This window comes from Nilaparvata lugens, chromosome 6 (assembly GCF_014356525.2).
Source record: "Nilaparvata lugens isolate BPH chromosome 6, ASM1435652v1, whole genome shotgun sequence".
Taxonomy (NCBI): domain Eukaryota; kingdom Metazoa; phylum Arthropoda; class Insecta; order Hemiptera; family Delphacidae; genus Nilaparvata; species Nilaparvata lugens.
Genome location: NC_052509.1, coordinates 45,570,345 through 45,597,115, shown reverse-complemented (window position 1 = coordinate 45,597,115; position 26,771 = coordinate 45,570,345). Strand labels below are relative to the sequence as shown.

Genomic DNA, 26,771 nt, shown 5'->3' with positions numbered 1-26,771 from the left:
ACACGTATAATTAGTACACATATGAATACGCATTACTGAATTGCTTAAGTTTTTTACATCATTGTTTTGAAACTTCATCACGACATACTCTTGAACATGGGGAGAGTTAGATTTTCTCACCTGGTATACAAATGTAAAAAAATGAAATGATAGTAGAGATATTCTAATTTAGTTTCTCAGTTAATAAGTACAGAAAATATTCCAAATCAATTGATTAGCCTACTAAAGATACCATGATATTTCACTCAATATATTATCATCTTATTACTTAAATATTCTTGTAATGATTTCAGATCTAATTATATTGATCATGGAAAACAGTTTGACCAGTGAGTGTTTGTCCTTCACACAGGCAAGACCTTATCATGATTATCAGTTCTCCCGTTGAAAAGATATCTGCTTGAGGTCAATTCTGCTAAAAGCAGCAATGAATGGTAAAATCACTTCCCAATGGTTTGAAGTCCACATTGAACTGTAGGTCCACCTACATCTTACTATCACCACTCTTTTTACCCAAGTACAAACACAGGACTTCTGTGGGCATCATCCTTGCTAAAAAGAGGACTTCTGTGGGCATCATCCGTAGGGTGTGATCACATTGAATGCGTATTTATATGTGCAAGTGCAAGCTTGCATGAACAAGCGTGAAGATGATAAACAGAATCTGGAAAGAGCAATTGAACTGACACTGAACGCTTGCACTTTGCTGGTTCAGCTACCTGCAAGTATCAACGGGTTCCAATGGCATTTCAAATTTTGTTTTTTGGTTCGTGCATGATTCGACGTGACCTTACACATAGGCTATACGCATTCAATGTGATTACACCCTCAGTAAAAATTACGTTTTAGGATGTAGCTCCTATTCAGGTTTTGGCACTACCAATCAAATTTGAAACTAGCTTTAGGCTACTATGAAACCTCACAGTTTCCATATTCAAAATTCAAGTGATTAGAAGTCTGTTGATTGAATCATTGAGGGTAATGACTTTTGCTGTCGACTACATTGACTCATCAAACGGTGAAGGCTGCTCAAACCCCTGAAAGTGTTTTTGCTCACTTTATATCATTTTTGCAGCTTTGCGCTAAGTGCCGAAAATTATACACTAAACATTCAACTCAATTTCACCGACATCCAATATCACAAGCAATTGCATCTAAGTGCACCACAATAATAATTTGCTTTCGATGTAGCCAGATAATTACCTCGTGATGAGCGAGAGACCGTTCCGTAGAAAAGAAATACAACAGTGGTCGTGGAGGAGCGGCTTTGCCAAATTATAATTCCAATCCCCGCGAGCAATCCAGCCAGTTGAGTACTAAACTTGGCGTTTGCGCATGCGTCGTGGATATCTGAGCTGTTCTGCTCTATCGTAGCGTCGAGGACCATGTCGAACTCAGTCAGTCGGCTACAGAATGTGTAGTGGTGAAGTTGATTGTAGATGTGAGTGTGTTTATCATCTGTTTGAAAGAGATGGTGCGTGACCGTGCCGGTAGTTTGTTGGTTGGGAAATAACTCTTGGTAATTTAATTTATTATTATCAGTAATAGGTACTCTCTGTATTCTTAGGGAACTTCTAAGTGAGCTGAAGAATCTTCTTCTATCAAATTGAAATTACGTATTTTGTGATTGTCAAAAACCATGCTTGTTCTCATGACAGGAGAGAGTGTTCTTATGGAATATGTGATTCATAACTGTTAACATTATTGGGTGTTTTAAGATGAGAGAAATGTATGGATAATAGCGAATTGCACCAGAGCATATAAAGATACTGTTGAAATTTATCAAAGATTTAGAAATTTTATAAACTTTAAAAGTAATTCATACAATCAATGGTGGAAATATTTCAACCCACAGAAATCAGCTCTTCTCAATCATTTCTATTTATAACTGTGTTATATATATATGTGCCTCCTGTGTACTTATTGAACAATTTTTGCTTGAAAGTCGATATGATTGATCACAAAAATCTTTTAACATGAACTCTATATTATAATATCTTCCAAGAAAAAGCTAAAAATATTGAATATTCATGTTTATTGAATATAGAGTACTGACTATTCAGCATAAGTGAACATTATAGGAGTGCATTCATTTAAGGCTCATCAGTCATAAATTACGTTTTTTATTTCGACATTTATAGCAATTCTCTTCCTGTAGACATGGTTCAATAGCTAGAGCTCGCAGAGAAATTGTCGTAAAATCGTGAAAAGCTCATTTGGAAGATCTGGCCTAAATCCTCTTCACATAAAATGTTGTGATGTCCACCGTTTTTTCATGTACGGATCCTTCTTGTTATTATTATCATCTACCAACTTCATCTCTTCATTAGAATCACATGCTTTCAAAATATTTACAAATATGAAATTGTTTGAGTTCAACTTTGATTGGAACAATGATATAAGTCCGTGTATAGCTTCAAAAAGAATAATATACTTAGAACGTTCCTTGTGAGTTGGTATTTTTATCGGAACATCAATCATAGAAATCAAAACAATTTCTACACATTTGGTATCATTCACACTTTCAAGAGAATCCATTTGAAGGAGAATGAGAAATTTAATGGATTAACCAAACTATTCACACTATTCACTGTGTTCATTTATTAGTAAATTTGAAATGGAAAGCACCTTTTTATGACGGGTGTGGTTAGTCATCTGCATTCTATTCAAATCGTGAATAGATTCGAACTGTGAAGAGTCATTACAAATGTCCTGTCAATATAGGAAACAATAAATAACTATTTCCAATCTCATTGTGTTGACAAAGTACACGATTTATTTCAATTATTATCAGTGTCAAAGGTCGCTATGTCCAATCATGAGACTTTTATTAGGATTGCTGTGGTATTAATTGCATCTTAAAATTATATCAATCGTTTTTAATAGGTCCACTACTCCATATCACGAAACATAACATCACAAGGACGTACAATAATAACCCATGACTCATGTATATTCAAATCATCACATTTTTTAAAAATAATAACCTAATTATTAATTATAGATGATTAGGTGCATAAAATATTAGGCATATCTTGAATATCGTCAATTGCGTTTGGATTAGATACGGTGGCTTCTTTTCTCAACAATGAAAATTTTTTATCTCGTAGAATGATTCATCCAGAGAAGAACTGAAAAAATATGGTATATTATATAGTAGGCTATGTATGTATAATCTCGCAGCATCATTATCAGCTTTCCTATTATCAATACATAAGCCTATGTGGCATCATACTCAAGAAAAATAGATGCATTTATTTTTGGGTTTCGGAATTGAATGTAGGAGAGAATTTCCGAAAGAAAAGATTGTGATAGTTGGTTATTGAGGAGAGAGAAATGATTAAATAGTTGGAAAATAGGAGAAATTCCCATCTTTAGCTTGTTTACTTACTACTGTCTCAAAGATAAACTCTTCTGTTTTCCATCACTCCAGATTTAGAAATTAGAACCATAATTTGCATTGACTTATGAGAGACTCTCAAGCTACTTGTCTTTCCTATTATAATGATAGTAAATAAAGTAAAAGTAAAATAATGATGAATTCCATTAAGGATTTAGAAATGTGGTAGATACAAACTTGAGAAAAGTGAATGTGTTGATTGAAGAAACAGAAAAATATGAGTCAGTGCAATTGATTTTCTTCAAATTATCTTATCAGCATTTTTTCAACTATTGAAAACATTCGATTTCTTGTTGATCGATCAATCAAGAGGCAAATAATTTTCAACAAAGAAAACTCTGCTGAATTGCATTCAACTTATTTGGAATTACTGAGGTAGTTCGTAGTTGCAATCAAACTGGATAGTGACAGAAAATTTTTAACATTTCAAACTTGTTTTTAGAAATTAGACTAGGGCCATGGTATTGACACGGAAAGGCAACTCGAATATTAGCTCCAAGTTTGCTCAAATGATTTTAAAATACGACATAATTGTTATTAATGTATCGCTATCATCCCCTTTCAATTCTATCATTCTTCTATTTACCTTAAATTCTATTCCATTCATTTATGATCAAAATTTTGCTGACCAACATGACGGGAGTTTCGCCTTGTGAAGAGAATCTTTGCTCTCACTCTGAAAAGTTTTGAGAGCAGTGAGCAGAGATTCTCTTGTGAACAGACTCTCTGGACAAACCACTTGATCCTAACGGTTTTCAATTTCCATCACTTCATTTGTGACCAAAACAAATTCCATGGAAATCTATGATCAGAATATATTTTCAAGTACTATTTTCTTAAGGTAGGTACTAACAAGTAAATTTTGGCACAAGATACAAGAGCTATTGAGCATAAAGGCCTATTATTTTATGTGATAATTGGATTATTATTAATCTGTCAAACATTGGAATAGAGTAAGTATAAGCCTATAAGGTCAGTTATTAATGGTTGACTTCATTAACTGTTTTTCACAAAATATTAAACTCAATGGAATACAAACACGAAGCTCTTATCAAACCACATCTCTTGCGCCCTTTATTGAGAACAAGCAACAGGTTTCACATTTTTGTTTCCCTTTAGGTAGAAACTATTGTTGAAATTTCCACGAATCGCATACAATAATCGACTCTCGACCGATCGACTTTCGATAAATTTTTCAACTCTTGCCTCGGTTTGTGCTTGCGTGTGAGCGCGGCGTGTTGTGTGTCAGTGATCTGAGTGATAAGGACAGCAGCTGTCTCCCCGATTGGATATTTACGACTTGACATCAGGATCCTGAGGATCGTGTTTCGGGATCAGGATGGACAGAGGCGGCGCCGCAGCCACCCTGCAATCAGCTGATTTGGCATCTTCGGGCGCCAACGGCCTTGAGTCGTCTTTCCGGCAACAGGCGGCTCAAAAAACGACAACACTCAGCACGATTGTGGTCAACAGCGGCAGCACGCGAGTTGTTATCGCTCTCGTTCAAGTAGGTTCACTTCTACTCATTTATTACATACAAAACAGTATACAAGTCGCACACATTGGTTCCTCAAGCATGTACGAGAGTAGTTTACGTAGGTTACATGTATAATTCGACCGGTTTCCACTGTATCACCAGAGAAATACTTCTCATATACTGTACCGGTACCTCAATAATATACAGTACATAATTTGCATTATACATGTAAAGACAGTTACACACACATCGATTTTTGGACGTACGATTTGTTTGCCGTTCTTATAAATTCGATTTGATTAAATAGATGATGTCAAACAGATTATGTTTGTCAAGCTCCGTTTAATGTGGTAGAATTCATAAGGATGGCAAAAGATCGAACGTCCAAAAATGTGTGTGTTGGCTTAAGAGTGCAATATTCTCCTGTATTGTGGTACAGAATCACCTGAGAAATTTACTGTGTTTACTAAATGTGCAGGTATCCAAGGAATGCAATTAGAATAGACAATAATGTACTATATCTTGGCTCCAGTTTAATTTTATTTGGGAAAAATAAACTGGTTACTAGTGTCATGTAACTAATGCTATTGTAGTTAGTAGTTTATATTATTGTACTGTATTGCAGCACTGAATGATTTAATATGAATGGAAACAATTCCAGCTACTGCGGTATAACTAGGTACGGTTGTAGGTAAATAGGTACGTAAATAGGTACGTAAATAGGTACGTAGGTAAGTAACTCAGTGCAGTTACTGTTCCGACCCACCAGCTGTCTCGAATGCACACTCGATAACAATGTGTATTGTCATAAGAACTTACTGTATTTGTTGTGAGTGATTTCTCCACTGTCACATAGATTAGTTGAACAATTCTCAGTTTTACTGTATTAAGTTTTTCATACCTGGAGTAACAGAAGTGGGTAGATTAACGTATGACAATAGGAATTGACCTCAGATAACAATGTAGGCCTAGTGGAAACGAATAACTGTATTTTATGTTATCCGAATGAATTCCGTAGCGTTGAGGGATTTATTGGGCGTGAATTCTTTGTATGTCAAGTGATAGTAATAGATAAGGATTGAACAGAAATATTATGATGTAATCCATTCCACAGCAACATTTTTATCTTACATATGACCTTGAACCCTCAAATGCATGATGCATTTGAATATTGGAATAATAGGGTGACAATGAATATGTTGAAACTCATTCAAGATGCAAGTTGTCGAGAGTTGCAGTAGGGTAATCATTTTTATGAACTCTTTGCGCTCTATATTATAGCACATTTCAACATCATGAAGTTTAGTTATTCATTCTATCATATAAATAATTCAGAATCGTTATTGATAATGCCCTCATACTTCTGAGCATGCAATGAGACAAGGGATGGTTAGAATCATGCCAAAACTCATGATCTGATTTGCGACATTACCTAAATAATTGTGGTGCTCTAGTTAGTAACAGTATACGGTAACTATTTTTCCGTAATAGTTTAGTTACCTACCCTCTATCAGCCCTCATACCTTGAATTCCTTAATCATTAGGAAATTATATTGTCTATACTGGTTGAAGATTCTGAGGAACTTGATATCTCAACTTCCATAAAGTTACCTATATAAATCTTCAACAAGTATCCCACAAAAATAAAGACTGCTACTTGAGATTTACACGTTACTGTCGTCCATTCAAATACCTATTCTGTATTTTTTTAAGCCAGTATTATATCGTGTTGTCTTCTTATATCTATGCCTGAATAATTTATGCAGAATTAAATACATTCTTGTCCGAAAATAGAAAGATGAATTTCATATATCCATAAGAGGTTGTGCAAACAATAGGTTAGCGATCATTGTTAATTGGTACTGTGGATTCATATGCACGTTCTACGACCGTATATGCCGTCATGGATAAGATTGGCTGTTCAACAGTGGTATCGAGCGATAAAATGAAGCGAATGAAAAACGTCAGGCCGTAAACAGATCGAGAGTGGCTAGAATGATAATTTATTTGGTCTCTTGGAATCACTAGTGACACACTTTCCCAACACCTACGATCTATGAGGGTCCCTCTTCCCTCCTCCCTCCTCCCTCCTCCTCAGCAAATATCGTGTTCATTTTTTTGTTTTATTGTCGGTCGATTGCACAAAAGGTCTGCAAACAACGCACATCGTGTACATACTTTGCTAGCACACCTATGCCAATAAATATCCAAGTCGAATATTTATCCTTGAGAGATGTATTGTTTTTTCGTCTATTCTGCTAGCTGGTGAGAATATCCCATTTCGGACTAAATTGTAGCAATTTTGTAATGTGATTGGACATTGAAAATAAATTATTTTTAAAATTTCCAAATTAAAAATCTATCTATTTGACTAATTGGCCTTCTTTTGATGGAGGATAATAAATGAATATATATGGACTGAAAATTATTGAAATTGTCTTAAATATTATGGACTCATCTTGAAATTGAGATTAAATATATTCTATTTTGGTAGGTACTATTGAAAAGATTTGGAGATAAAAATTATGGGAAAAATGATATAATGCTTGGAATGAGGAATGAATATTATATTTTTATGAATGAATATTGTAATTACTGGTCTTGATCATCGCATTTTTTTGCGTTCTATTAACCTCTCATAAAGTTTTCTTGAAACCATTTAATCAAAAACTCTTGAAATATGTGATTTTATATCTTTGAACAAAGCATACAAGTGCCCATAAAACCATATACCCATCTCACTCCTCTCCATCAAGTGGGTCTATAAAATACTTTCGAGAAAGCAATAGCTTGGCAAAAGCAAAGTTGGATTGTCCATCTTGAAACTGAGATTAATTTATTGAAGTTATATAAAGCGTCTTTTAAAATCTATGATATTGAAGAATTTCATAAAGCCATCCAACTCTTGAATATTACTAGCCCATGCACATTATTATTTGTGTACTGTATTCTGTCGAACAACCAACAAGTTCTGGAAATTGAGCTATATAACACCAATAAAGCACCTGCTAAGAGAAGATATGTGAGTTGGATGAGGAGCTTTAAAAGGAGTATTTTTTGGCGTACTATATCTATAACTTCTGTATTATGATTTTCTGTATCACTTTCTTCCCATCAAAAGTCCATTTATTTACTCCTTCATAAGAAAGTCGCTGCCCGCTACAACCCTGGAATGATATTAAACAGCGTTGACTTGGCCAGGCTTTTTCGCAGGCTTTCTCCTGTACAAGAGGTGAGTTGTATGTCTCTCTCTCTCCTCGTGGTCGGTCTCTCAGTTGTTCTTTGAACGTGCGCGACCGCTATAGACTCTCACACAGACACACATATACACTCACACAATCACAACTTGACAAGTCGTCTCGCATATTTTTACCTTATATGTGTGTTGAAGAGAGAATCGAAAGGCTGGATAGTGGAGACCAGCAGGTACGCTATTGAAGAAGGAGTCGAATTATTATGTCGTTTTCCCAATTCCAATCGATCAGAAATCTCGGTGAATCGGTGTCTGCTCTCCGACTTCAATCACAACTCATCCTGACGCCCTAGCTCTGGTTCATTTTTGCCATAATCACGCAATTTAATTATTGTGTCGACCATCTGCAAGGAGGCCTCGCTCAATCCACTCAACAACTATCACTACAACGAGCGCACTCTTTCACGTCTCTTTCCAAACACTGTTTCGCAAGTCGCTTAGTTTGCCACTCTGCACACTTATTTCTTGGCATTTCATTCATTTCTCCTCCACTGACCAACTGGTATTCTATGTCACTGATAAGAAACGGTTTTGAGAACGTGGTTTGGCTAGTCAAGGATTTCTATCCAGTTGCTGTAAGAGAGATATGACTGTTGAACTCCACATGTGCTAGAGTAGTAATCCACTACAATGTAGCCAATGTGAAGATGAAGATTGAAGTCTTGAATCTTTCAATAGATCAAGCAATCAAAATATTAGTATCCCCTACCAGTAATCAACAACTTATCGTTGAAACTCCATAAACTTCAGATAACAAAAAAGGTCACAGTTTTCTTGGTTTGAGTTCATGAACTTGATTTACTGTTGGAAAAGAAGGTCAGGGGTTCAAACTGATAAGGACACAACATTAGCATATGATTGAGTACACAGCATACGTCTTGAGCGCTGCTGTGTCCATAGGTGTGTCAATTGATAAACGTGTGTCCATGATGGACACTGAAGGAGTGGACTCGAAAGGTCTATTTTGCTATAGCTCGCAAAATTATCGCACGTTATATATTTCTTGTATATTGTATTATATAACAAACAATAAATCATACTTGAAATTTTTCAATACTGAATATAAACAAGGACTTTCTCCTCTAGAGATAATCTTTATACGAAAACTTTTCTAGGTTTAGTGTGCATTAGTATTGATGTATCTCTATTCAATTCAGATACATTTCAAGTCAAGACTTACAAATCATAAGTGACAACAATAATTATGTTGTTTCTATATTAAAATATATAGTGTTTCTTACGACTCAGTATTGACAGAGCTCCAATACTCGAATACTAGGTCCAACTTGATATACTAGTAGTTCTGTGAACAGTAGACCTCGCGCAGTTATAAACCGCAGTCTCCTCTTATACTGTCCATCAGAGTAAATCCTGTCTGTATGTTGTGTCGGCGAGATATCGGTGTGAAAACGGCTAATGGCTGTTGGGGTTGGTATATCAAAAATGCTAACATCAAAAGCTAATCTCCTTCAAGACAAACTGGCAACAGGACAGCCCAAGTTCAAAGCAGAGAAAGTTCGAGAGACAATACTATGTTATTTTAGTTATTAATTGCATGAGTTATTGCACGCAATCAGTAGGTAGTTCATTTATTTATTTATTCACAATGAAGACAACGGGTTCCCCAAATATTAAACAGCGTTGACTTGGCCAGGCTTTTTCGCAGGCTTTCTCCTGTACAAGAGGTGAGTTGTATGTCTCTCTCTCTCTCCTCGTGGTCGGTCTCTCAGTTGTTCTTTGAACGTGCGCGACCGCTATAGACTCTCACACAGACACACATATACACTCACACAATCACAACTTGACAAGTCGTCTCGCATATTTTTACCTTATATGTGTGTTGAAGAGAGAATCGAAAGGCTGGATAGTGGAGACCAGCAGGTACGCTATTGAAGAAGGAGTCGAATTATTATGTCGTTTTCCCAATTCCAATCGATCAGAAATCTCGGTGAATCGGTGTCTGCTCTCCGACTTCAATCACAACTCATCCTGACGCCCTAGCTCTGGTTCATTTTTGCCATAATCACGCAATTTAATTATTGTGTCGACCATCTGCGAGGAGGCCTCGCTCAATCCACTCAACAACTATCACTACAACGAGCACACTCTTTCACGTCTCTTTCCAAACACTATTTCGCAAGTCGCTTAGTTTGCCACTCTGCACACTTATTTCTTGGCATTTCATTCATTTCTCCTCCACTGACCAACTGGTATTTTATGTCACTGATAACCAACGGTTTTGAGAACGTGGTTTGGCTAGTCAAGGATTTCTATCCAGTTGATTTAAGAGAGATATGACTGTTGAACTCCACATGTGCTACTAATCCACTACAATGTAGCCAATGTGAAGATGAAGATTGAAGTCTTGAATCTTTCAATAGATCAATCAATCAAAATATTAGTATCCTCTACCAGTAATCAACAACTTATCGTTGAAACTCCATAAACTTCAGATAACAAAAAAGGTCACATTTTTCTTGGTTTGGGTTCATGAACTTGATTTACTGTTGGAAAAGAAGGTCAGGGGTTCAAACTGATAAGGACACAACATTAGCATATGATTGAGTACACAAAATACGTCTTGAGCGCTGCTGTGTCCATAGGTGTGTCAATTGATAAACGTGTGTCCATGATGGACACTGAGGGAGTGGACTCGAAAGGTCTATTTTGCTATAGCTCGCAAAATTATCTCACGTTATATTTCTTGTATATTGTATTAGATGACAAACAATAAATCATACTTGAAATTTTTCAATACTGAATATAAACAAGGACTTTCTCCTCTAGAGATAATCTTTATACGAAAACTTTTCTAGGTTTAGTGTGCATTAGTTGATGTATCTCTATTCAATTCAGATACATTTCAGGTCAAGACTTACAAATCATAAGTGACAACACTAATTATGTTGTTTCTATATTTAAATATATAGTGTTTCTTACGACTCAGTATTGACAGAACTCCAATACTCGAATATTAGGCCCAACTTGATATACTAGTTGTTCTGTGAACAGTAGACCTCGCGCAGTTATAAACCGCAGCTTCCTCTTATACTGTCCATCAGAGTAATTCCTGTCTGTATGTTGTGTTGGCGAGATATCGCTGTTGAAACGAGTAATGGCTGTTTGGGTTGGTGTATCGACAATGCTAATCATCTGTTGTAAACAACTTCTATTACCAAAAGCTGACCGAACTGAAAGCAGAGAAAGGTCGGGAAAAAATGTTACTTCGAGTTATCAATATTATTCAAATCAAATCAATTTATTCCTCTTTATAAATACACATTACAAAAAATCTGGTGTGGTACACTCACACAACTTTCCTTGCTCATTGAACTGTAAGCCTCATTCTTAAACGAGGATAATTTAGGGGAATATCATAATGACGAATGGTTTGAAGTTCGTCTTTTAGCATGTATATTCTTATTTTTCCGATCTCTTAACACCTCTCTCTTAAACAATTCAAATGTCCATACTATATGTTAGTAGAACTCAAAGTTAGTAGACTAACGTTGAGTAGAACTATATCTAGAGCGAGTACCTTTTCGTAACAGATGTTACGGTTGAATTTGGCAACTAAATTGATTTTTAAGTCTATCAGGTTGGCCTAAGTTGAGGATGATTTCTTGACAAGATTTGAATTCTGTCACTTCATTAGGTAGAAGCTAAAGAATTTGAAATACATTTATTGTGCAAAAACTTGATTGGGCACTGCTGCTTCAATCGGGGCCATTCTTGAGGGTATAGATAATTTTTATTAATTCTCAATGTTTCATGAAACAAAATTTTATGACGGGAGTTGCTTTTATCAATTGATCCGATTCTATCAATACTATTTGTGTTTGTTTATTCGACAGATCTCGGAAAATTCTTCAACAATTTCGATGAAATTTGGATTATTCATTATGCTATATATGGAGGATCTTTTTAAAACTTCAGACGTGTCCGTGGCAGAATCTGTGTGTAAAGAATGAGGAAATTCGGTCAAAATTTACTTGGGAGAACAAAAGGGTTGTTTATTAAAACGACCAAATAGCTTTTGTTGCTTTCCCAAATGTGGAAATATCTTTTCTACTATCTTCTACCTTTATCTTTTATCTTTTCTCCTATCTTTTATAGAAGTAAGGCGCTTTTCTCCATCCCCATTTTCTCAATCATCCCCAAAAAATTATTGTTTCACCAAAGAAAAATAGAAGGTAGCTTTCGATAAAAATAATGGAGAATATGCATGACTTGTTGATTTTCACTTCAAACTTTCAGTAGCATGCTATCAATAGCATCACTGATCCACATTCAAACGATGCTGACACATTGATGTGAAATGTACTATAATTGACCGAGCGGAGTGAGGTCTAAGATTCAAGTCGACGGTTCGGCATTTCTCTTAATGTTTAAATGTTTGAATGTTTATATGTTGCGCATTTACGGCGAAACGCGGTAATAGATTTTCATGAAATTTGACAGGTATGTTCCTTTTTAAATTGCGCGTCGACGTATATACAAGGTTTTTGGAAATTTTGCATTTCAAGGATAATATAAAAGGAAAAAAGGAGCCTCCTTTATACGCCAATATTGGAGTAAGAATTAGACTATAGAATTATTCATCATAAATCAGCTGACAAGTGATTACACAGATGTGTGGAGAAGCCAGTCTATTGCTGTATTTCCATAATAAGGTCTATAGTTTCAATTAGGTACTTGTGGATGAAAATACTGCGTGAGGTCTACTGTTCACAGAGCTACTAGTTTATTCACATTAGATTAGATGAAGAACATTACATTAATGATCACACCTGTTTCAATATTATTTATGGCATTTTTGCTTTTTATCCCAGCTGTTATTATTATGTGAATACTCTCATTATAGAAATGCGACTATTTCGCCAGCTTCTGCTGAATTGGTTCCCTTGTTGCTCTTTGTTTGTACGCAGCCATGGCCTTTAGAGCCTTTACACCCAGTTGCACATGACTCTGTTAACTCCTAATCCACACTAAATACCACGAGAATGAATAAGAGAATCCTTCTCTCATCTAAAATAAAATTCCTGGGTAACTAAGTATCATAGAAATGTATTTGAATGTAACTTGGAATAGGCCTATAGCTAGGTGTAGTTCGTCTCCTATAATGTACATTCTTCTTTCCGGCTCCCATGACATATATGTTAAAATTTTCATGTAGGGAAAGCACCTCTCAGGATACAATGTTGTATGACAGTGACGAAACTGTATAATTGATCAATTAATTCAGTTCTATTTAGCAAGCAACCTTCGATTGCATGGTGAATCTGAGACACGATTTAAAACGATTTGATTGAATTTGGATTATAAATATCTCTCAAAAATAATCTATTTTTCAATTTCCGTAGCGAAGCACGGGTGCCCAGCCTGTTATAATGATAAAGAATTAATGAAAAAAGTGATAAATTGTAAAGGCATAGGCTAATATTGATTACTTCTATAATTTGTAGTGGAACAAGAAATCTGCTAACCTTATAGTGATTTAATGATTATCATATGCAATTGAAAAAATTCTCACTTTTGATTATTTTTGAGTACTCGCGAAGCATTTTATTAATTTGAGGGCGCTGAATCTGAATCTGGAATCACAATTTCTCTATCTTCATTTTTCGGCAATTTAAGTTTCCGATGAGCTACTGGAGACTGTCTGCCGTCTGAAGACACACTTCAAGACCAGACCAAAATAGTGTTCCGGGAAGCACAACAGTCTGTCTGGGGTTCAAGTCAGCAGACCGGCAGACGGTTTGAAAATCATTAATCGGTCTGAAGACAGCCCTACACACTTGCAGACCACACCAAAGACTCAGACTGTTTGTGGTCTGGTCTGCAAGTGTGTAGGCGGCTATATGCACATCCACACTGATACACAAACTATTTATTTGATCAGATCATGCTTACACAAGATTTAGTTATCATATATAACGCTTTCCGGAATTTAGCGCGAAAAAACCAGGAGACATCTAGGTGCCCAGACAAGCTGTTATACGTTCTTCGCATCCTAATTAATAGTGCATGAAAATTTCATTCAATGAGGCATGCAATTTATAGTCTACATAGCTGCTGATTTTTTACCAAGTTACATTGAGATATTGAATTGCATGCGTCATGGCATGCGATTTATAATCCACTCCACAGCTGATTTATGATGAATAATTCTATAGTCTGATTTTTACTTTCCTTGCCCTATTACCATAGGTAAGGAAAGTATTGCTTTCCAGAAAAATTTAAGGTACCCTAATTTAATATTTTCTATACGTTTCATTACTTTCCTTGCCCTGTTACCATAGGTAAGGTAAGTATTGCTTTCCGAAAAAAATTAAGGTACTCCAATTTCTAAATTTCTATACGTTTCAAGGTCCCCTGAGTCCAAAAAAGTGGTTTTTGGGTATTGGTCTGTATTTGTGTGTGTGTGTGTGGTGTGTGTGTGTGTGTGTGTGTGTGTGTGGTGTGTGTGTGGTGTGTGTGTGGTGTGTGTGTGTGTGTGTGTGTGTGTGTGTGTTGTGTGTGTGTGTGGTGTGTGTGTGTGTGTGTGTGTGTGTGTGTGTGGTGTGTGTGTGTGTGTGTGTGTGTGTGTGTGTGTGTGTGTGTGTGTGTGTGTGTGTGTGTGTGTGTGTGTGTGTGTGTGTGTGTGTGTGTGTGTGTGTGTATGAGTGTACGTGCGTCTGTGTACACGATATATCATCTCCCAATTAACAGAACGACTTGAAATTTGAAACTTAAGGTCCTTACACTATAAGGATCCGACACGAACAATTTCGATCAAATGCAATTCAAGATAGTGGCTAAAATGGCTAAAATGTTGTCAAAAACGGGGTTTTTCGCGATTTTCTCGAAAACGGCTCCAACGATTTCGATCAATTTTATACCTAAAATAGTCATTGATAAGCTCTATCAACTGCCACGAGTCTTATATCTGCAAAAATTTCAGGAGCTCCGCCTCATCTAAGCAAAGTTTGATTTCAGATTCCCAATTATCAGGCTTCTGATACAATTTAAACAAAAAAAAATTCGTGAGGAAAAGATTGAGCATAAAAATCTCTACAATTAATGTTCAGTAACATTTTCACCTAAAATTGAAAATAAGCTCGAAATTGGAGAGAATGTGATTATCCAATTATTGCAAACTGCTGGCAACTGTTGATTCTATTAAATGATTTACTATGAAGAGATAGCAGACCTCGTGTGTCTCCAGCGTTATTGCCCTGTCACCAGCTGGCTCAAATCTTTGAATAGTAGACTTGAGATGCGCGTGTACACTAGCGTCAGGTGATCAATTTTCATAACGGCGAGGAGAGTTGTGTGAGTGCGCCACACCAGATTTTTACTCACATATTGGCGTATAAAGGAGGCTCCTTTTTCCTTTTATATTATCCTTGAAATGCAAAATTTCCAAAAACCTTGTATATACATCGACGCACAATTTAAAAAGGAACATACCTGTCAAATTTCATGAAAATCTATTACCACGTTTCGCCGTAAATGCGCAACATATAAACATTTAAACATTAAGAGAAATGCCAAACCGTCGACTTGAATCACTTCGCTCGGTCAATTAATTATTATATCCAAAACTTTTGTCTAACAACAATATGAACGATAATGCAATTCTTAGAATCAATATTCGATGACAAATTTATATTAGTAAGAAGATAATAATCCTTCATGAGGAATGGAAAAAGAGAATTTCTCGATAATAATTGTATGAAATATTGAGCTACATTCATTTTACTTATTGCAAATAGAGAATTGATTATACCTGACCATGAAGGTCTCTCCATACAGTAGTTTCAGTTTAAAATACTCGTACAAACGAACTAGACTCCACATCTTTAATCCTCATTCATTGAGTAGAAGATGAGGCGAATACATTTTTAGAAGAATGGCATGCAATTCTGTGAAACATATGCTCGTCTAAACGTGTCAATGACTTTTACCTTCTCCCCACCGTTCTGCGGCCTTCTAGTTCATCCTATATTTACTAATAGTCTCAGCTCTCAACCTTGTAGATTTGGTATTTGTTCTTAAAAAGGAGTTATAATTCGTAGTAAGAACATAATTTGGCGTTCTCTCCTTTTTTGTGATACATTTTGTCTCAAGTTTCCATTAGAAAAAAGAATATTCACTAATGTTGTCCATGTTAGTGTTCTCAACTCCTACTGGTCGGTAGAATAGGAGGAATCAATAGTTATTATAGAATATTTATTTCGCTAAAATACAAGATAAGACAAATGTAAATAAGACATAAGACAAATGTAAATTATAGTAAATATAATGTTTTGGCACAGCCAGCAAAGTCAGACTTGTGCGCTAGCCTAAAATGATAATTCAAGCCTAAAATAATTCATTGATAGCTTCTGCAACTCATAACTATTTTAATTACTATCATGAATGGTCTATTTGATATAGGATGACTTCTTTATTTGTTGATGTGGTGAAGGTTGGAAGTAATGTCCACTCTACCACTTAGCCACGTTTATATTGACCAGAAAATAATTAATTGTTATTTATTTACTAACATTTTTGTTCTTGATAATAGGGAGTAGTATTCTTCATGTAAATATAAACAACCCGATGTTCTGGAATACTGCACCCCATGTTACGATAAATTTCAACTTCCATGACTCTCTGAAGAAAATATCTCATTGAAGGCTTTTCTATATTATGGAAAACATCAAATTATATACATGCAAGTACAGTACGTTGATAGCCTCAAATTTATCAAGATTCGGATTATTTTTTAATATAAATACAATTTTTAAATATAAATATATTTTATTGGAGTCAAATTCATATTGTAATCTACTTTTAAAATGGCATTGTAATATGTTATATCCGACAACAATATTTCTCCCTTCATGCCGTTTTGCAGTAATAACATATTTATTTTGGTTTGAATCATGCACTTATTGCTAAACTTATCTCCGTGCTCATGGTAGTCATGATCTATAGTATTGCTACGAGTGTAGCTTTCCAAACGTTGCCAATAGACATCAATACTTCAAAATTAGAATCAAAACTACTGAATTTCGTGCTTCACTAGCTACGTATAGCGTTGAATATTGGTTGCAACTACTGCCAAATTGGAGACTGCAAATATTATTTTTTCGTGTTCATGTTTGTTGTATTTCATGCGAGCTGATCGCGCGAGTTCAACTCTGTTGATGATATCATCGCTGGTTTGGCAGCGTCGGCCGACAACACAACCGGACGCTTTCCGAAATGGAACAGTCAAAAGTAAACACATTCTACTACCGAGCTAGGCAATAGCATCCAAAATCACCCGCTCCTTCCTCCCTTCCGACCCTTCAGTAGCTTCTACTCCCGCTCCTCATCCTAATTTGGAGCGCTTCGAATATTATTTGGAGAACAGCACTTTGGCCTCGCCTCCCTGCTAAATACAGAACACTTTTTCATTCGATTTTTGGAAATGACCTCAGAATGGTGAAAGAAATCCAGCTACCCAAAAAGTTGAGTACTCTGGATCAGGTCATACGCGTAAACACGAATATATGCCAAAATACTTTAGTCGAATATAGTACAGTCGAGTGTAGAGAAGTATTTTGAAACTAGGCATGAGTCTATAACCGGCAGAATTCCTTGGGCAGATTCATAATGATGTAATTGGAATGAAGCCTAGTTACCTCATTCAGGAATGCGAATGAGGTTCTAAAGGCTCGTTGGAAAGAAAACAAGCTCGAATAAATAAATAAAGCAGCTTCTAATGCTGGATTACAGTGCCAGAATTCAAAGTGAACAAAAATGAAAAAAAAATTGAAGAGAAGTAGCATAGGAAAGATTAGAAATGAGCAGAATGGTGTAAGAAGAAAGAGTTCATTTGCGAAAAGAGATGGATGCAATGAGAAAACAGAATATTAGCTTTGATGTGGAACCTCCTCTAGAATAATATTACATAGAACTTGTGATTAGGAATAGGAGGGAGTTAATCACGAGAGGTGATTACTGATGTAATCTTCATCTTCAGGAGTAGGTGGAGGTTAAAATCAGGCGAAGTAAGTAAGAAGATGAGTGATGTCATTTTCGCAGGCAAGATTTATAATAATTCGATCATTTTTAGTAAAACTCTGTTAATTCGTGATCATGAGAAGAAATCATTTGCAGATTTATAAGCATATAAAATGTGAGTGATACTCATAGATTATATCATTTTCCCACGATAAGAAATTGAAAAAGACAATACTCTGAAAATTTGATCTATCAAGTGAGAAAATATTGGAAACCAAACTTATCCACATAATAAACTCACACATAAACTATCCACATAAACGTAATGACACATAAAAAAAAAGTTTTCTAGAATTTTTGGAAAGTCATGTACTGGGTACTTCAAAGTTTTCAAAAATATTCTATCATCAATTTTTTAATAAAACTAAAACAATGTTGTACATTTCATTCAGTGCTTCAAAGTGTTAACAAGAGTATTGCTGAGTGCTGCGCTTTGCCAATAGCATTCCTACATTCCTGAAGACGGACCTCCGTCCTCAAGATTTCAAGTTCATTGGATCAGGGGGAGAAACAAGTCATGATTTTAGACTACATGCACAAGAGAAAATTTTCATTCGCTTATTTATTGCATTGAATCTATTTAGACTGATGCTCCATCTCCAACTCAGTTTGCAATTGCAATATTTTAAATACATCTCTTCTTCTCTCCAATTCCAAAAATGATGTTAATTCCAATTTCATCCAGTGCAATTAATTTCAGTACTCCTCATTGCACTGTTAGTTAGTGGGCTGGTCGCAATTTAAAGAGAGTTAAATGAATAAATGTACAATTTAGTTGCCTAACTGCAGTAATTTGTGTCAAAGTGAGTCAAGTCTACTGACATATGTAGGTTTACTGTTTTCTTCAACTCGAATGAAATTATTTTACTGTTATAATAATCATTGTACTAGACTAGGCCTATTGTTGAAGCTTCGCTCTTTAATTATTGTTGTCGATCTGTTGCTGAAACAAGGTAAAAGGGGATCCTTCACATGATCTGCAGACCGTGGAAAGCCACACGCGATTCAGTTTCCTGTAATTTTGTAAATGATCCAATGATAGCAGACCAATCAATCGCTGGCCAACTTTACGCTATCTATATATCTTTTGAATGCAACTGTTCAATACTCATACTGAATAATAATTTCTCCAACTTCTATCGATATTAATTTATCCCAGTCTTATAAGGACCCTAACCCTTCATAACTCATGCTATTTAGCCTACGGCATTTTTGAGTTGCCTGAAGTAATTGAACAATGTGGTCAAAATTCACATCCTAGTAGACATTATGTGTTTTATTTATTAGATTAGGTGATAACTACAATATTCAGGATAAAAAAGACAAACAGCCGCCCAAACTGCTTCTAGTCCTTACATTATTTCGACATACGAGTGAATACTGTAGTTCAAACCTCTGGGTTTAGATGATAAGGAATCTTTGAAATATTTTTTTAAAGTTACAAATTCTACCCTTTTCGTTTCCTCAAATCATTTAGTCTGAATATTTTAATATATATTCTTTTAAATGGAAGCATCATACGAATCTACTACAGGAAATAAATTAGCTACTACAGAAACTCTTTACTAAATTTAGACTTGGGTAATTCCTTACTTGAATAATGTACAAATATTTCTCTCAATGAATGGAAATTAATCAGTTATCCTTTAGATCTTTCTATGTTTCCTGCTCAGAATGTATCGTATATGGAGTAATTTTTATCGTACGCACAATATAGTACTAAATAACAAAGTGAACATTGAAGAGTTATCTTTTTTAGAGATGGAAGTGCATGAGTGGTAATCTAACGATGGATATGAGTACCAATTTACCATTATAAAACTCGAGACGACAATGATACTGTTTCTAGATAAATCTCACCACATGGGTAGACCAGACTCCCTTATCCGGTGCCGATGCACGTGTCTCAGCCAGAGTAGTCGATTACAGTTACTTGTAGATTTAATCTTAAAGGGAACCTTAGATGCAAGGAAGAGTGTTCCTGCTTCCTCGTTGGCGTGACCTGAATGTCTAGCCAGAGGGAGGACGCCGGATGACTGGTGACTAGGCGATGACCGAGAGACGAGAGACATTATGGCTTATGGCATGCAACAGCTGGAACCGTCTGCTGTGCATACCATACTGACTTACGGCTATATTTGCTGTTCCATGTTTGGGTTTGTGGTTTTGCCCATTCTCTCCACTGCCGGGGTCAACATCCTGCTCCCAAACAATCTCCATAGATACCCAATTTCCAGTCATCTGTGTGTTTGCAACGAACTCAGATATACACGAATCAACAAATAATGGCTATTTGTTCTACACAACCATATCACGAAAATAAGTCTTGCACACTCTCACTATGCTCTCCTTTGATAAGTGGGTCATATTTTGGAGAGGCTGTTGAGTTTGCTAGTATTTTTCAGCTAATGAAGTTTACAAATGTACTTGAAGTCCACTCATGAAAAAGACACACTTTATCTAATGCATTGAGCCTACTGAGGTGAAGACACACTTTTGGACAATGATTCAAGCACTTTTTGAAGATTGGATAAGGTGAATCAATTCTCCAAAATAGAATGACTTGATTATACGTATATTGCCATAGCCACCTCTAATACAATGACGATTTCCTTTTCCACAATGAATTATGTGTGTAAAATTATTCAACTATCAAAGTATTGGTTATCATCTGCTTATGACCCATATACAGTACTCGTAATCATGTGAAATTCTCCATAATTTTTTGGATAAGATAATTTCCACTCGATTATTATGAGATTTGATGTTGTATGTTAACAACTAAAAAGTGAACGATATAATTATATTATAGTATCAATCAGGAAATTGAAAATCTAAGAACCCTTTTCAAAAAACACCTTTATTCACATGTTCCAACATATTAATGACTGAATGAAAGAAAAATTAATTTCCTGATAAATAAGACTAGCCCTCAGCAAAAAGTTAATATTATAGAACCTATAAATTTGTGACTTCATTCAATAAATTTGGAGCTTGGAAATGTGTGATAAAACCACTACCCGATTAAATTTATTTCATATTTACTATTAATTTGCACATTTGGTTTAGGTTGGGAAATACATTTTGTTTTAGAAAGTACCTGAAATGTCTCATAAAAATTTCGTTCATAAGAATAACATTATGGATGAGTTCATCAGTTCATGAATTGAAATATTTCATTGTGTAATATTTATACTGTTTATAGTTATGAGTTCTCAATACATAAACAAGCAATATTCATCTCTTCATTATACAATGTTGAATGGAACAATATATTGATGAATACCTATGTTCTTCAAGCGTATCAGCCTGTCAGATGATCAGTTACACCCTTTCAACTTATCAACTCCTTCTCATACACTCTCTCTCTCTCACACACACTCTCTTTATTTTCCTTGATCTCTTCCGAATATCTTTTTTATTTCTTTAGATTTGAGAAGAAAATCACAGGCATCAAGAGAGTCTTCGATGAACTGCTAAATTTGAATGGACATTAGGCTAATAAGTACAATAGTAGAACTTATATGAATTGGAAAAAAATCTGTTCCATGGTTCTATTCTTCATAATCCTCCCGATGGCATTCTTCTTGTTGTAATATCTAAATAGTGACCGTAATTACAAGATAATTATAGTGAGCTCTTGTGACCGTTCGTATTAGGTACGCTTGATTTGAACGTTCAAATGTCCAACAAGTTGATAACTAGTTCTTTACAAGAACTTGACAGATTCTCTTGCAGCTCAACATCACGGAATACATATAACTAAGAAAATATCTTGTAGCGACAACATCTAAAATACTTGTCCCAAGACTCAGGAGTTCTTTCTAATAGAATGTTTCCTCTTTCCGTAAGGACCTCCCGTGAGATGATTATAATAGGCATATCTATGAGCTCTTCTCGTTCCACTGGAGTTATAATCACAGAGAATCCAGCAGGATGGTTGAGAATGTAAAGGGAATGATGAGCTATTCAACTAGAATCACAGCTCCTATTGTTGGTTACTTGCTTACAATCTACAATCACCTATTGTAGGCTTTGTACTCAAAGGTTAGCGTACTTATTCAATTTACATGTGTGTTGTATACACACGCGGAGCACAATCAAGTCATACAAATTCAGAGAATAATCTTCCTTATTCTATTTTTTGACAATATTCTATTGTATTATATTCATATCACATGCAGTGCATACGGTTCTTGAACTGTCGAGCAAGAAATGATCAAGAACAACTTGAACGAAATTTTCGAATTTACACTGGCACAAGATGGGTAGCCCATTTAGATATTCTTCTATCATCAATATTATTATTTATAACATTACTGATCCAAATACGATATCCACTGGATTAGCCTAATTACCGTACAACTTTTAAATATAAAGTTGCTTATAAATCCTATGCAGCTACTATAAGCCTTCTTACTCCATCGTTGTAATCCGAAATCCGAATAAAAAACTCGCGTTGCAATATTTCCAGCTTCTCGTTTTTCCCTAATTTTTTAGCCCAAAGTATGAGTCCTACCTGTCATACAATAATAATCAAGTATTGTTTTCCTATTACATTTTAAAGAAAAGATTAGTTAAGACGAAGAATACTGGAATGTAATGCAAATTTGGCAACCAAAAGCTGAGCTGTAAACTACTTATTACTTCACATGAAAATAATAGGGTCGCTTGTAGATGGGCATGGTAATTAGACAGGGTCAATCAGCTCAACTCAGCCTCCAATTATAATATAGTCACTTCTCTGACTCAATCGTCATGAAGTTTAATAATAACAGTCATACTCCACCATGAAATTAATTTTGATGAATATAACTCCAGTGCCAGTTTGTGACAGAAAGACAATTTGCATGAAGAGATCAGCATCCTCTCTTGATCAGTGAAAAAATAACAATTTTGCACAACACAAATGGCAACATGGCCCAATGTAGTCATGATTTTTTGGAGAAAGTGGGTTAACCTTTGCTCAAATTGCTGCAGCATAATGGTTGTAATGTACTGCAATAAGTGATGAGGCATTACATTTTTTCATCGACCCACATATCTTATTAAAGTGTGCAATATATGGAACAAAGCTGATTATGGAAAGCAGCTCCATTGCCAATGAAAATTATGCTGAAACGCGATCGTGAACACACTTGAACAAGCACGATGAACAGAGTTGAGATGAAGAGTGAGAAATGATAAGGAGAGGTGAGAGAGAGAATGAAAGAGTTGGCTAAAAAGATACCTCTACCTACTAAGCTATTCAAACTAGCTCTCTCGATATGCTTATGAACTACTTCAACCTCAGGCGTAAAATTATCGTCTTGTACCGCTCAAAGCAATTTCTATACAATACATTATTCATTCAAATTATAGTAATCAATTAGACTGAGTCAATAACGACGTCAAATCCTATTTGTTTACGCTGTTTAACAGTTTGGAATTAGCATCTTAATCCCAATAAGTAGACAGAGCGCCTCTTTCGGTTATAATGTGTGATCAAATCCAAACTTTGTCATTCCCATTATGATTTTTCACGACATTTCATCATTTTCATTGTAAAACGGTAGTAGTTAATCATCGATCTGTTCATGAAGACTGTTAATGAGATCAAACTTTCTATATGAATAAATTGTTGGTGTTGAAAACGATTTTACCATCTGATAGGATGTTCGAATCGATTATTTATTTCTCAATTTAGCTATAAACTCTTTGGCTCTGTTATTTTCCCTCCCGAGTGTGGGGTTTAGCTTATAGACGTATGTATAGAGTTTGACATTTTTCACGTTTTCAAAACAGAGGAATAGAATGATTGTAAACAATGCTGCACTGTTTCTCAACCTTTCACCATTTGGTTGATCTCAATTTGAGAGTTTGGAATGTTGTTAAGCCGTTTGCTTATCTGTGCTGCGCTCACATAAAACTAAAATGAGCAAGTCAATTAATTTGAAACGGTGATTTGGTACCGTATTCTACACTGCACCTTCGTCTATTCAACCTTTTTCGACGCCCGAGTTTCGGCTTTCAAATGCTTTCAGAAGGACAGCTTCCTACGTTCCTTGACTTTCTTGAGAACGTCAACTAATTGTGAAGGTTGCTCTTTTGACAGACTAGTAGGCTAGCGGACTGTGGCGCCAGTTATAATAGTTTATAGAGCAAACAAAAAAGAGTCCATCCATATGTGGACAATCTTGTCAATAATTGGACTTTTTAATACTATTTTTATACTCTCTTATACTTTTACCTTTTCATTCTTCATAGAGAGACTTTGTTGTAATGGACTTAATATTCAGCTCATCAGTGGCGTAACAGCGGGCCCGCAATGCGGGGGGCCCGAGAGCCCGGTGAGCTGGAAATGATAAGAGGAAACTAACGAGAATAATTGGGCCTGCAAGACCCAATTGTGACTGTATCTTGACTTTTACGATTAAATAGGGTGACATATTTATAAAATAGAATTATAGTACCCTTTTTTGAAATTAACAAAATAATAGAACAAAAATACAAATTATAACAATAACTAGTTTCAGTGATCCACACCATCTTCAGGTTTTTAAAAGATGCTTATTATAATTCTATTTTATAAATAAAAATAAGTTGCCTGTTTTCATACATTTTAAGAAGGGTGACATATACTAACGGTAACTTTAAAAACGTCATAAAACAAAGGTGAGAAGGGAAAAAATAATTTTATTCATGACAATGAAAACTTCAAAACTTTCCATTTAAGGATCATCAATCACATTTAGGCTATATTTTTTTGGAAAATGCACCCTTATTAAAATGATTACCTCCTGCAGAAGTGCATTATTGATATCTGTTTTGGAGATTCCTCATAGGTCGCTGCAGCATTTTACTGGGATGATGTGAATTTCATCCCGAGTTATCTGTATCAATTCAATCGCGATCGCTTTTGATTTGTGATAGCTTCACAAAAAGAAAATCGCAGGCGGACAAATCTGGAGATCTATGATGCCAGGAAACATCGTGAGATTACGCCGTTCGCAAAAACTCGCATTTTACATTTTTTGAAAAGTCTACTTCCTACACATAGCTTCTTCCTTGACGAATAATTATTGAAATCTGAGTTGATGATTCCTCATTGATCATCTCAACAAGGATACCGATGTCAGCTTTGCCAGTGAGTAGGTAACCTTGTAATCTTACGATTACAAATCTCAGGTGCAATTCCTTAACCTATAAATTCCACATAACCTTTAAATTTATTAGATTCGATGATCCATTAGATATGAATCTTTAAAGCAGTCGTAAGTAGTCAACACTTTCAGGTCATCTGCTGCCATAATGTTCATACAACATACAAATCCAATCATTGAGCCTAATGAATGCATAAGTTTTGTACTCTAGCCGCGGTGGCTCTCAACACGCAGCTCGAGTCGTCGAAAAGGAATTGCACCTTTACGGTACCGTACCTGAGATTTGTAATCGTGAGATTACATGGTTACATACTCTCAACTGGCAAAGCTGCCATCGACTACCGTGCAGTGTGAATGTCGCAGTGTGAAGATTCGATCAATAATATTTTATGAATTGAAACAGAATTCGGAATGAGATCTACAATATCCTTAATGAGATGATCAATGAGGAATCATCAACACAGATTTCAATTATTATTCTTCAAGGAATAAGCTATGTGTAGGCTTTTCCAAAAATGGAAAATGCAAGTTTTTGATCTATGATAAAATTAATGATCTTTGCGAGATTACGAGTTTTAAAGCTTTCATTGTCATGAATTAAATTATTTTCTTCTTCTCATTTTTTTATAAGTCTCCTTTGAGTCACCTTTAATAGCTGAAGAGCTCCTGAATCCCGAAGAATACAGTGTGTAGGTTGTGAAAAATGATTTGCTTTTTGGACTTCCAAAACAACCTATGTTTCCATATTTGCCTACCCGAGTTTCTTTATCCGAGAAAACGCATCTTTTTTTTCTCCTTCTTAGGTACTTGTTACAATACTTTCAGGTCTTCCCTCTAGAAAATAGTTTCTAATCAATTTTCCGTTAATGATTTCATTCTTAAATTAATGCTTATATACAATTGGAAATTTCTTCATTTTGATAATCGCTTTAAGATTCTGAATCTATTTCCCCTTCTCGCAAGTGGAAGCTAGGATATTTAATTATCTTGTTGTATCGTAATAATATTATTCTTCTTATATATTCATCGTGTTCAAAATAAAAACTCTATCCTGAGTGATATTTTGTGCAGGCTACAATCGTTGACCGTTCTTACAGTTGGATTAATCGTGAACCAATGATTTTCCTCCCATACTTTTTTTTTAATTTTATGGTCCCACTGGCGGCGCATAGCCTACCAGCATAGGCCTATGCTATGGTTCTTTTTTATTTCTTATCGTATGTGGAAATGAGGAGGGGGAGCATTTCTTATCATTATACTTACATAATGTTGATCTTCGCTAGCCTAACTAGTATTTAAATTAAAATTCTTTATCTAACAAATCAAGCCTAGGCGATAGGCCTAGTAGCCTACACAAACATTTGAATTAATTGCCAGTTTTATATTTTTTATTGATTTTCAAGACCTCTAAATGTTGAAGTTAGGTAGGCCTACCATAAGATTACACCAACGTACGTAAAT

General features: G+C 35.4%; 1 protein-coding gene across 1 annotated transcript in view; it reads left to right on the top strand.

Annotated features, from left to right (window-relative positions):
• The first annotated feature begins 1,370 nt into the window (after positions 1-1,370).
• The window catches only part of LOC111050512 (titin), a 119,181-nt gene continuing 93,780 nt past the window's right edge, over positions 1,371-26,771 (top strand). Inside the window, exons 1-2 of the mRNA XM_039431467.1 lie at positions 1,371-1,519; positions 4,520-4,907. Coding sequence (XP_039287401.1) covers positions 4,740-4,907 — 168 coding nt within the window. The 5' untranslated portion in view covers positions 1,371-1,519; positions 4,520-4,739. The remainder of the gene's footprint in view (positions 1,520-4,519; positions 4,908-26,771) is intronic.